Source organism: Cuculus canorus, chromosome 5, assembly GCF_017976375.1.
Source record: "Cuculus canorus isolate bCucCan1 chromosome 5, bCucCan1.pri, whole genome shotgun sequence".
NCBI lineage: Eukaryota > Metazoa > Chordata > Aves > Cuculiformes > Cuculidae > Cuculus > Cuculus canorus.
In genome coordinates, this window is record NC_071405.1 from 11,071,995 (window position 1) to 11,084,957 (window position 12,963).

Here is a 12,963-nt window from a genome sequence, read left to right on the forward strand (position 1 = left end):
GCGGCGGGGTCGGGGCGAGAAGGGGGAGGCAGGTCCTTGGGATGCTCTCCCCGTCCCTCCTCCTCCTCCTCCCCGGCTCGGTGCGGGGCTGGCAGCGCTCCCGGCGAGGGCAGAGCGAGGAGGGGGAGGAAAAGCGTGCCGGGAAGTTGCGGCTCGGGAAAAAAGCAGGAGTTTCCGAGGGAGCTCGTCTTGGCAACTGTGCCCTATTCCTCTTGTGGCAGGCGCTAGTATGCAACAAGTCCCTGGAGCGCTTCCCGTGTGAGCGAGAGTGAACGTGACATTTAAAAAAGCCAAATGTTTACTTACCTGTCACCAATGCAAATCTCCAGAGCCAGCTCGTCTTGCACGGCCCCAGGTGCGAGCCGGGAGGTGGAAGGAAAGCGGCCGGGAGTCAGGGCTCAGTGAAGGACTTTCCTCCGGAACTTTCTGTCCCTCTCCGGTTTCCTGGGAGGCGGCTGCGATCACGTTTTATACCGTGTTAGCTTGTAACCCCTCTCATTCATTAAGATCACGTAAGAACTCAAAGGGAAACGTGACTCTGAGCTAAGGCGTTTGCGTAAATCTATAGGTTTTTAAAACTCCCTGCCAGTTGCTTTCTGTCTTCCGTAGGCACCAAGGTGGTGGAGAGTTTAAGCTTGCGGATATTGCAAAGGGTTATTAGATTCATAAGTCACACCAAGTGGTGGGCGATCCACTGAGCAAAGCAGAAGTTCTCACATGATGACTTCAAACAAGACACATTACCTTCCAGCATCTGTTGGAGAGACTGGATTTTAAGACACTTCTGTCTCCAGGACAGCAAAGAAACAATGGTGAGTACCAATAAAAATAGCTTGTTTTTATAACTGGAAAGAAAAAAAAAAACCAAAACAAAACAAAAGCCCGGAAAAAAAAAAAAAAAAAAAGCTTGGGATGTTGCTTAACGACAGTATCTAATATCATGGTCTCGGCTTTCTAGTATTTAATATACCAAAGCGTGTAACCCGCGGAGGCCGGAGGAATTGTGCTTTAGACAGTGTAACTTTAATTGCAACGCTCTTTGATTTAAGGCTGCGATGGAAACACCGCGTTTGAGAAACTTGGAGCTGCCGGTGACTTGGCTGCAGCCGGGCGCTCCCGGCTCTCCCTAAGCGGGCTCGGAAGGCGGGATATACACACACAGACAGACAGACACACACGCTCCCCTCCGCGCCCCGCCGCGGAGCGAGGGCCGGGCATCGTCCCGGCGGCGGCAGGGGGGTTGCGGAGCGGCGCGGCACGTGACAGCGCGGGGGGGAACGAAGCGGCCCGGGCGCGCAGCGGGGCGCGCAGCGGGGCGCAGCGGCGGCGGCAGCACCTTGGACAGAGGCGCGGGGGGGGCGGTGGGGGGTGGCCCCGCTCCGCACCCCGCTCCGCACCCCTGCGCGCTCGGGGAGCCGCTGGCGCTCCGTACCGACAACCCGACCCCCCTTTCCTCCACCAACCCCCCTCAGTCCTTCCCCTCCCCTCCCCGCCCGCCGCCCTCTCGCCCCGCTGGAGCGAACTTGAATTCCTAGCGGTGCGGGCTGGAATAGGAAAAAGGAGGAAAGAAAGAGGGAAAAAAAAAAAAAAGAGGGAGAGAGTGTTGCAAGCTCCGGGGGCTGGTTTGACGGTGTCAACTTTGGGAAATGCCAGTGTTTATCTCCGCGATCTAGCCACTGCTCGTGGTGTTAGCTGTGACTAAGGTAAGCGGAGGGGTGGACCCCCCGGCCCCTTTGGCTTCTGCCTCTCTCTCTGTGGCGCGGGGATGAGTGCCTGCTCTTTGCCCAGTTTTGTTACCTTGCTGGCTGCTCGGCGTGTGGAGGCTAGAAAAGGTAGGAGAAGCTCCATGAGATTACACTACGAGTTGAGTTAAGTTGTGCCTGATTTAATCTGGGAATCTCTATGTGCGTGTGCATGCTTTGGGCAGAGATGCAACCGATCTTTACCTAGATAAGCAGATGCGACGGATTTCTTTTTCTTTTTCTTTTTTTTTTTTTCCCCTAGCTAAGGATGCAAGTTGATTTTGCATAGCTAAGGAGATGCAGCTAAGCTCTAGCTGGCACTGTGCACAACTGATCTTGTATAGATAAAGAGACGCAGCCGATCTTTACCTACATGGAGATGAGCTGGTCCCCAGCTTGAGGGATCACTGATGGCCTCTCTGTGTATTCAACCTACGACTGAACGGGAGAGCGGTGCATGTATTGCTGATGATCCAATATCCGCATCTACTTTGCTATAATTAAAGGGGGGGGGGGGGGGGGGGGGGGGGGGGGAAGGGAGGGAGGTGTTTGACAAGCCTGAAACTCAAACGCAGCCCCCCCACCTGGAGATCATTCGGATAAGCTTTCTGCTCATCTCCCTCTCTCTAGTGCCTCCCCCCACCCCTCCCCTCCTTCCGATTCTTCCTACGTAGAAATGTAGCTAATAATATTTAGTCTCCGGGCTAAAAATAAGCTCTGGAAAGTCAGCAGTTTGGCGGAGCAGCGGCGGTAGCAGCAGTGCTCGCAGGTAGTGAAGCTCTGGGGGTCTCCGGCTCCGCACGGAAACCGAGCATCGAACCCCACCACCGCCACCCCCCGGGGAGGGACGCGCTCCCGCGGAGGAGGGTCTGCACCGCCGCCCCGCCCGGGGGGATCCCTTCCCGCCGGGATCCTCCCCTCCTCGGGAGAGCCGAGGGGCGCTCAGCCCAGCCTGGGGCGGCTCCGCGTCCCCCCACCCCGCTAACAGCGGCGGGCGCTCCCTGCGGCAGAGCCGGGCAGGGAGCGGGCGAGGGAGGGAGGGAGGGAGGAAAAAGAGGGAGGAAAGGAGGATCCCGCCGCCCCCGCCGGGCTCCGGCTCGCACGTAGCGCCGCCGAGGAGGGGAAACCCCCCGGCAGGCGGGGGGGACTGGCAGAGCCGCGGGGATGGGGGCGGCATCCCCAGTGCGGCTGGTACCCATCGCCCCATCCCCGCCGCGGTTGCTACGGCGACCGCCTCCCCCCCCCCCGGGGGGCACCGTCCTGCGGAGATGGAGGGGGAGGTGGGCAGGGATGCCGCTCCTCTCCCGCCCCTTCCATCCTCCCCTCTCCTCCATCCTCGCCTCCCCCGGCCTTACACCCCCCCCCCCCTCCTCCCCCCGACAGTGCCAAAATGGAGATGCTGCAGGACGGCACCGGGAGGGAGCCGCGGAGCTCCCACCAAAGTCGGTCACCTGGCGTCTCCTCCTGTTGGAGGTGGGGGGGAGGTTATCATTAAAGAAAAACAATCATCCTCCTCTCCTTGAGATGCGTGAAGCCTGGCCTGGGCTCTGTGCCGGCCCCCCCGCCCCCGGGTGGGAGCCCGGGGAAGGAGCTGGGCTGGATCCCTCCGTGTATTTTTCCATTTCCACTTGGAGAACTTGCGTTTGCTGGGGATGCTTGTCAGGGTGCGATGAGAGGCATTTCTTGGGAGCTCTAAGAAAAGGAGAAACTAGACGTAATGAGCGTCGGAAGCATCCGTCATCGGCAGGCTGGATAAAACTCAAACGCGCCTAGTTTGCAGTGTCGGTTTCATTACATTCATAATGAAGCATCCTCTGGCCTTTTTTTCATGTAGCTTTACCACCTGACTTCTTCCTAAAATTTGAATACATCTACTGCGATCGAGTGGTGATAAGTCCTAGTAAAACCCATCCACTTCCCAAAATAAATGTTTCTGTTATATAGGAGGTTGCCAAGGAGCTTCTATTTATATAAATTTTCCACTCCACGGATAATTTTGTATATTTTCATATATTTTAGTTTTACACCAATTACTTTCTCACTAGCTCTTAAAAACTCTTGGTTCTGATATTTCCCTTTCTGCTTCTGTTGCCGTGTTTCCGTTGAATTCTAATTGTTCTCTGCAGAGACGCATGGGACAGACGGCTGCTAACAAATGACACTGGGCCATATTTGGTCACATTTGCTCATGGTGACTCACACTTTAATCTGCAAGTAGCTTTATTGATTTTAGTACCTACTATTTCTCCAAGAGCTGTCACCGCTTTGGTGGTGGTTTGTCACCACCTTTCATCTCTTATGGTTATGATACTGTAAAATGTCCAATCTCCTTCAAATATCTCTTCATCCTGCAAAGTTTTGATGTGACGGTCTGTCTTGCTCCCTTTTTTTATGGTTTTCCTTGTCTTCCACTTCATACCACAAGTGTTGTCTTGAGTGGTTTGGTGGCTGTCAGGTGTCTGTGTCCAGCATGAGATGATTTTTTAATGTGGTATTTGACGTAGGCATGGTCTCTCTCCAAGTTTGTCAGTGTCAGCACCTGTCCATTTGGATAACTGCTTGATTTTCAGCATTGTTCAATAATTTCCTATTTCAAATGGTCTGATAGTTCTCACTGTTTATTTTAGTGGCCACCATTCACAGGAATGTATGCTAGAGGATTGTGTCTAGTATTTCATTAATCTGAGGTGGCTGAACGCACACATTTACCTTTGTAGAGCAAGTCCTTTATTTTGTTTCTTTGACGCACCAATATTGTCAAGCTCTCAGAAATGCCCAAAGAAAATGCGGACTGGCTGCCATATAGTAACCACACGTTGCTTCCTCAATACAGTGGCATACAATTGCCCTGCCATGAGAAATTCTGGAAAGGTAGATGAATCCCAAGGGACGAATTTTCCTCAGAGCTGTAAGTCTAACCATGAATCACTGTAGCAAATCACCACTGAGCACTCAACGATGTAGCTGCTAGAAATTTTTAATCAGACACACAAACAAAGAGAGCATCCGTAAGATTTTTGGGAGATCTAGTTCATTCCTCTAGCAAAAAATAGTCATGTCAAGTGCTGTAAACAGCATCTGCAAGAAATAGTACCTCTCAAAGTTGTTAAAAATCGGTAGGTTCCCTAGACCCAGGAAAGAGACAGGTAGAACAAGGTAAAATACATACGGATAGACACTTTCACAGCTCCCTCCCCTTTGAGCTAACATTAGATTGGGGCTAAGAAACTGGGGCTAGCAAAAGCAAGCTTGTCACAGTGGTCCTTAAAATGGAGATGATGGCTTTTGGGGCATGAAGAACTAGAAAGAGAGAACTGAGAAACACAGGACTGGTTTTGTAACCCTTGTCGCTATTCATGGTTGGTGAGCCCAGATAGTAATATGGACCACAGAATATGGGAAGCTGACATGTAAAAAATTGTAATACTTCTATGCCTGGACGTAAGAATTTGAAACAAGTGAGAGTATCCCATGTTTCCCTTGTGTTTGGGTTTCCAAACGTTTTTACACCTCCTTCCTGCATCTCTCCCACCACATTGTTAGGACTATGAAAATGCCCTGGCAGGGAAATGTCAGGGGATGTCCCACAGCACCAAGGGCACATGATGAGCAGTTTTGCGTACAAAGCGCTCGCCAGCTTCAGTGACTCCCTACACCCACATACCAGTAAGGTGCAGGGCAGGGCACCGATTTCACCCATTAACTGAAAATATCTCTGAGAGACACTTTTGCAAAATTATAGCCAGGAAAACATACCAACTGACATGGAGTTCATATAACAACTGCCCACCCATTTCATTATTTCACAAATGTGTGATTCGTGCTTGTGAGCTGTCACCGTTAACATTTCCATCTGTCTCAATATTGCTTCTATTCTTAGTTGCTATGTGATAGATGTAGGTGTATGAAAAGGATTTTTCCCCCCTCCCTGTGTCATGAAACAAAATAAATGAAAGCCACATATACGTATCCATGCATTTCATGCAAGAAATGCAGGCAACTTCGTGGCGTTCCCTTTACTGGAAGTAGAGGTGGAGTAAGAAGCGTGTGCCTGTGGCCTCTCGGTGCTGCTAGAACATGTACTCAATGGGGCAAACCATAAATAAGTCAAAATCTAACCACAAAAGAACAATATTGCTTTCATCTTCTTTTGAACATACAGTTTGAGAGACCTATTTTCCTAATCATGTAAGTATGGGAGTAATTTTATTTATCACGTAATCCTAATTGATCTTTTCCTGAGGCAGTCACAAAGGGTAAAATAGCTGTGACATGCTTTGGTGTTCAAAGGATCGAGTCCTCAGCTGTGTAGATATTTCCAAATCCGGAGCTTTCAAGGTACGCATCACTTGGATAAACAGAAAACTCTTTGCATAGCATAGGCAAAACCTGCATTTCTCAGTACCTGGATGCCAAAACTGGATTCGGTGGGATACCTGTAGAAGTGAACAGACATTTCACAACAGCCTCCAGCAAAAGTGAAATCTGGCTCCAGTGACTTCATTCCTGTTGTCATTTGAACTTCATGGCAGAGCACAAATTCATAGTTTCCCGATGAAAAATGTCTTTTGAAGTTGCTAATGGATGTGACTGATTTCCACCCCTGGCATCGCTCAATGCATCCCAGGGAGGCAGGGATTAGCCAGGTCTGGTCTGTGGCGTAAGCTGGGCTGCAGGGGGTTGGCCTCTGCTCCTCCTTGACTATCAGAAAGCCTCAGGGCTGGGACATTTGCCATAGAGCCAGTTCTGCTGTCGGTAAGTGGTTTCCCCATAGTCCCAGGCTGTTGTATGGTCTCCCGTGGGGAATATTAGCGGTGGGACTGTAATGGACCAAGGTCTTGCCATAAGTGGCCAAGTGTATATTTTCTCTTCCCCCTACCTTTTTGTGGTCCAGTCTGTCTGTCTTTTTTTTTTTTTTTTTTACCTTCCCAAAATAGCACACAAAACCCCAATTTAACAAGCGTAAACCGTACACTCTGCCCTCCAATTTATTTTGACATTTGGCAAGAATGATTATGCAACGTGTTCATTAAGTCATAACATTTTCACTGCTTTCCCATTTCAGATCCTTATTGACTGTAGCACATGCGAAAATAATGAACTTATTTAGCCTCCAAATGGGCAGTAGACCCCAAACTTCTCAAGAAAATGCATTGTTTATGGATGCAATATATGCAGAGACTTTTAAAGCCCTAGGTTTCACCTGACTGTAAGAAAAAAATAATGGCTTATTTCTGAAAGGGCTGAGGAGGGGGTTATCATCAACTAAAATGTTTATAGGGTTGTGCAGCTAAGAAGGTCACATCAGGAAAGTTGTTTCCTTGTTCTCAAACAGGCTCCCTTCCTCTCGATAAGCCTTTGTGCAACTTGGGAATAATACAGTAAACAGTCATGGTAATAGATAATTAGATGGACCAGCTAAAAGCAATATGAAAGGAGGCTGGTAGCACAAGGATTACAGAAGGTGTGTGGGCATTTTGACATCCAGAAAACATTATAGATCTGGTCTCAGCTACCTCAGTCTCATGATGATAATTAAGAAATGTGGGTGTAGAAAATCTCTTTGCATGGTTTTGTTGGATTATTGCTGCAGTTCAAAACGCAATTGGCGCAGACACCCACATTGGACATGATTGCCCTTTGATGAGGCAGATACTGACTTTTTAAAGCTGACATAGTTAAAATTATGTCTAAAGTTTATGGGGCCACAAGCTTCTGACTAGACTCCATTATTATAACAAATGGTAAAATACAAGCTGAAGCAGTTTAGAAAAAAGTTGAGGCTTGTTGAGGAGGAAGGAACCCTTGTAATGGGAAGGCTTCAGGATTAACCCTTCTCTCACGTGTTTAGCAAGAGCAGAGAACACGGGGTCTGCTTTGAACACATTGTCGTATATCCGCTTTAAAGTCAGAGTGGCGGAAAGACCAGTAATGCTGGTTTCTTGGCTACTTCCGTTAATAACCCACAGCATAAAGTCTAGTTCCTACACAGCTTGTATGGCAGATCTTCCCAGTTCTTCTGCCTCTGTCTGTTCTTCAGTAATACAGAGGTGTTACCAAAGTACCCCCGGGCACTAAATAAGATGAAAAATACCATTTTTTTTTCCAAGTTCAAGCTTCTTCGTAAATAGAATTTTTATAAGAAACTCTTGTCAGTGGTAAGAGAATGATGGAAGTTGTCTAGATGAGGATTGCTCATGACTAAGGTAAGGCATAACAGTAGAGCTTAACATACTCTTGCAATGTGTTATCCTAACAGTAGCACCACTAAACCTGTATAGCTATGAAAATGTCAAAATATTGACTTCAGGCCTGATCCTGTATTCAGGTTTATTTATTCTTCTACATGTTTCAGTCCTTAAAACAACAGCAGTGGAAGAAGGTTGTATGGTGGCCCAATGGTCATTCTATATTTATCACAGCTCCTGTTCAGGTTTTCCCTGAGGAAGCAGAAAAGGCCACATGTTGACAATGTAGACAGACTTGCAAAGTATTTGACATTTCAAAAATATCTTTTTTCCAATATTTTCAACACAAACTCAATTCTGTATTGTTTTACAGAGCATTCAAAGAGGCTTTCAGCGTTTCCCTCTAAAGCTGTCACCAAAAGTCTGACAATGACATTTGATAAAATATTCAGATTCAAAACAAAATATATCATCAAAAGACAATGAATTTCAGAGAAACAGGTGGTTACCAAGAGGGGGGAAAAAAAAAAAGCTAGCTGATTTCTGACAGCAAATACCTTTTGAAACCTGACCAACTCTACTGAGAATGGGATGCAGTGAGACTCATGAGCAGGGGTCAAGAGACTGGAGCTGCTTAGCGTTTAATTGGGTTTGTCAAATACGTGTTTCACATCTGCTGAAAGTTTCTAAAACCATCTGAGAGGATATTTGGCTGGACTTTGTAAACAGTTATCTGATAAAATAGTATTAGACAAAACCCAAAAAGTTCCTGGCAGTTTTTAAGCGAGGCTAAATTCTGGGTTTGGAATTTTGCACTGGACAATAATGCAGCTAAAATTTCTTTTCTTCTGTACGTGTCACTTGCTGTAGCCTAACGTGTGATACCCTTTATTCTATTGCTGAAAATTAATTGCATCAGAGAAAGAAAAAAAGAGTAATGTATCTATCAGTTATAGAAAAAAGTGATTTACACAAGGAGTGAATCTCACAGTACTTCCCATATGAATCTCTTTGTGTCCCAAATTTGGTTTATTGACTAAGTTATTCTTCATCCGTATACCACACTCATTATTCATCATGGTGTTTGAACACCTTTCTAAGTGACATGACTAATATCTGTCACGTGTTTTGCTCTCATCCTGTTCCAAGGATGCACTTGAAGTCTGAGTTTTTTTCCTTAGTATTTGTGTGTGTGTGTGTGTGTGTGTGTGTGTGTGAATAAGTCTTTCACAAAGGCCTTGGTGGCGCGAGAAGTAAAAGTTTAATCATAGATTCACCTGATTCTTCTCTTTCTCTGTGGTATTAGCTTCTACATCATCAGTCAGTCACTCTATCCACCACCTATTCCCCAGGCAGATCTGGTTCTCATGCTTTTTTCCGCCCACCACCTGTTGTTTTCCTCTTCCCAAATCCTTCACCTAGACTCAGTCATCAGCTGCCCAACCATGGTCATAGCCCAGGATATCCACTGTTTTTCTTACTTCTTTTTTTGAGCTCTTTCAAAGACCCAAACATATCTGACTTCAGAGGGGCTTTTAATCCACAGTCTACCACCTTTGGCATCAAATAGTTCTTTTTATCATCTACTTTCCCATGAAAGATTTCCCTAAAGCATTCCTCAAAGAAAACTCTGCTGGCTCCCAAATTTTAAGGTAACCAAAATACCTGACAAGAAGGCTAAGCCCTATTTAAGGCAAAGGTGGAAAGTTAATTTGAAATGGCCACATTTTCATATTCATTTTAACTCCAGCTGGAGGTCAGTTACAAGCGGGGTTCCCCAGGGTTCGGTACTGGGTCCAGCCCTGTTCAATGTCTTTATCAATGACCTGGATGAAGGCATTGAGTGCACCCTCAGCAAGTTTGCAGATGACACTAAGATGGGTGGAAGTGTGGATCTGCTGGAGGGTAGGGAGGCTCTGCAAAGGGATCTGAACAGGCTGGACTGCTGGGCCGAGACCAATGGGATGAGGTTTAACAAGGCCAAATGCCGGGTCCTGCACTTGGGGCATAACAACCCTGTACAGTGCTACAGACTGGGGGAAGAATGGCTGGAGAGCTGCCTAGAGGAGAAGGACCTGGGGGTGCTGGTTGACAGCCGACTGAACATGAGCCAGCAGTGTGCCCAGGTGGCCAAGAAGGCCAATGGCATCTTGGCTTGTATCAGAAACAGTGTGACCAGCAGGTCCAGGGAAGTTATTCTCCCTCTATACTCAGCACTGGTGAGACCGCACCTTGAGTACTGTGTTCAGTTCTGGGCCCCTCACCACAAGAAGGACATTGAGGCTCTGGAGTGAGTCCAGAGGAGAAAGAGCAACGAAGCTGGTGAGGGGCTGGAGAACAAGTCTTATGAGGAGCGGCTGAGAGAGCTGGGGTTGTTTAGCCTGGAGAAGAGGAGGCTGAGGGGAGACCTTCTTGCTCTCTACAACTCACTGAAAGGAGGTTGTGGAGAGGAGGGAGCTGGCCTCTTCTCCCAAGTGACAGGGGACAGGAGAAGCGGGGATGGCCTGAAGCTCCTCCAGGGGAGGTTCAGGCTTGACATGAGGAAAAAATTTTTCATGGAAAGGGTCATTGGGCACTGGAATAGGCTGCCCAGGGAGGTGGTTGAGTCAGCTTCCCTGGAGGTGTTTAAGGGACAGGTGGACGAGGTGCTGAGGGGCATAGATTAGGGAGTGTTAGGAATGGTTGGACTCGATGACCCAGTGGGTCCCTTTCAACCTACTGATTCTATGATTTATCTGTAGGTGTTTTCCAGACAAAGCAGAGAGGAAATTCAGATTGCATACAGAGGCAGACTACGTTCAGAGGCATACACTTTGAGGCTGAAGGAAAGCCAAAGATTATAGACCTTTCAAAATTGTTTTCTTTTGGGTCTGTACCATCCCCTGGCAAGTCAGCACATCCAAAAGCAGTGGGGCAAGGCCAAGGCAATGTACTGACTTACCTCCTTGACCACCAGAGGCCATTTCACCAGCTGCTGTTTATATGTGACAGCTGCCTGGGGCTCTGATTAGCAGCAGAACTTTGCATCTTGCCTCTGCCAGGGCTGTTAACATGACGATGATGTGCATTATGCCAGTTCCCTCTCAGAAATGGAGAGCTGGGCAGACTTCAGTGTGTGCTCCCCCAGGATGTACTGGGGACAATGCAGTCACAGAGACAAGTGTCATTTGGATCAGTTTGTCTTTTTATCTCTCAGTTTGGCTTTCTGATGTGACTTGCAAGCTGAGGTAACCCCCAAAACTGTCCCCACAAAGCCAAGAATTACTTTCAGCTTATGGAGCTAATTGCAGGTTGCCATTTATACTTCCCTGCATAGCAACATCCTCCCACTCGCCCTCACTGCCCTTCCTGCAGACCTGTCTGTGGTAATGAGCCACGCGCTGACCCCACTGCCAGAGAAATGGAAATAAGAGGGATGGGAGACTGTGCAAGAAGGTGGTTCAGAGGGTGCAGAGCCTCTGATACAAGCAACCACGGGAAAGTAGGGGGAGGACACGGAGAACTCCTGGAAGAGGAAGCAGGTTGTGTGATATGAAGGAGGGAGCCTTGTGGAGAGGCAGATGCCTGGTGTGCTCCGGGTACTCAGCCTGAACACTCACCATCACTGCGAGTTTTGTCAGCCTCTTCTCAAGACTTGGCCAACTTCGCCTTTGACTCCTCCTAGGAAGAGGTGATGTAGTCTTTCCAACACAGGCACTCAGAGACTTTGGGCCAGGATGCCACACCGCTGTTGTGGGATGAGGCTGTGGCCACGAGCCCTCCCTTTGCCGCCAAATACTGGTTCCACAGTGACAGCCCAGCTGTCATCTTTTGGAGGAGGCATCTGGGCTATGGCTGAGTTAATTCCCTTTGTCCATTCTCATAGGCATTGTCCCCGCTCAGCAAGGCAGAGAGTACGTGGAGTTGGAGTAACATAGATAGGCAAGTGATAGGGAAGGAAGAATAAAGGGTTGTATGATCAAGCACAGGTATGTTGTGCTCTAGGTACCTGAGAATACTCCCAAAGCCCTATTTATTAGACTAATACAAAAAAAAAAAAAAAAGTGTAATGAAAGGTTTGTTAGCATTTATCTGAAGACTATACCAGGTCATCTTTACAGATTAATTTTAACATACTTCTTTCTGGGAAATGGAGAGAGAAAGCACAGGCACTTCAAACCAGCATAAACAGCCATCCCTGTCCCTGCTGGGTAAGCCCTGGCCTGGAGCAGGTCCCTGGGCTGACCAGTTTTGTGGCCAGAGGTGGTCCCATTGGTCTCCCAGGGGCCACCATAGATCCTCTGCCAGCGAGAAGGTGTGGGCGAGCAGCAGTGATGGATGGGGCTGGAGCCCCAGGCTGCCCTACGCTGAGGGAGTAAACAAATAGCGATGCATCTCGCCCACCACAGGGAAACATGGGATGAAAGGTCCATCTTCCTGGCAAGCCAGTTTAGCAGTCCCTCAGCCGTCTGTGAGCATGTCCTGCCTTCCTGTACCTGAAACTTTGATGGGGGAAAGTGTCCTCCGCCTTTTGAGTCCGTGCTTTTTATCAGGTTAGTAAAGATGAATGACTAGCTAAAAATCAATCGACTAAATTCAGGCTGAGGTCTGTGACCAGTTTGTCAAGCGGACAGCGAGACTGTGCTTTTCCTATGCTTGTCTTTTGTTTGCGTTAGTACTCAGGCTCAGCTCTTTTTCCTGAGCTTCCTTAAGCCCATCAGGACATGGAATTAACACAGTGTTAATTTACTGTGAGGGCAAGGGCCTGAGAAAAGCACAGCAAACCCCAAACTGCAAAATAAACTATGTCATCAGTTATGCTTCCCCACCTCTGGTAACTGGTGCAATTTCCTAGCAGTTAGTAGGGTCTAAATTTAGAAATTTATCAGAAATAACCCTCTAAATTATACCAGTGCTTATTTGCTTTCTTTTATCTTGATACAACTTCTTAAAAGAATATTTTTAACAGATCTTTTAAATATTTCTAGTAAGAGGCAATAGACAAAATGTCATAATTTCCATATGAAGGAGTTTCTCTCCGCGCGATTCCTCTC

At 47.8% G+C, this 12,963-nt stretch overlaps 1 protein-coding gene across 3 annotated transcripts in view; it reads left to right on the forward strand.

Annotated features, from left to right (window-relative positions):
• The first annotated feature begins 351 nt into the window (after nt 1-351).
• Nucleotides 352-12,963, forward strand: part of BDNF (brain derived neurotrophic factor) — a 46,504-nt gene continuing 33,892 nt past the window's right edge. Inside the window, exon 1 of one of the 3 annotated variants that reach the window (XM_009555765.2) lies at nt 352-812. In XM_009555765.2, coding sequence (XP_009554060.1) covers nt 810-812 — 3 coding nt within the window. In that variant the 5' untranslated portion in view covers nt 352-809. Of the gene's footprint in view, nt 813-1,595; nt 1,833-12,963 lie in introns of those variants that run through there. The other 2 variants (XM_009555766.2, XM_054068977.1) reach the window with 2 other exon arrangements.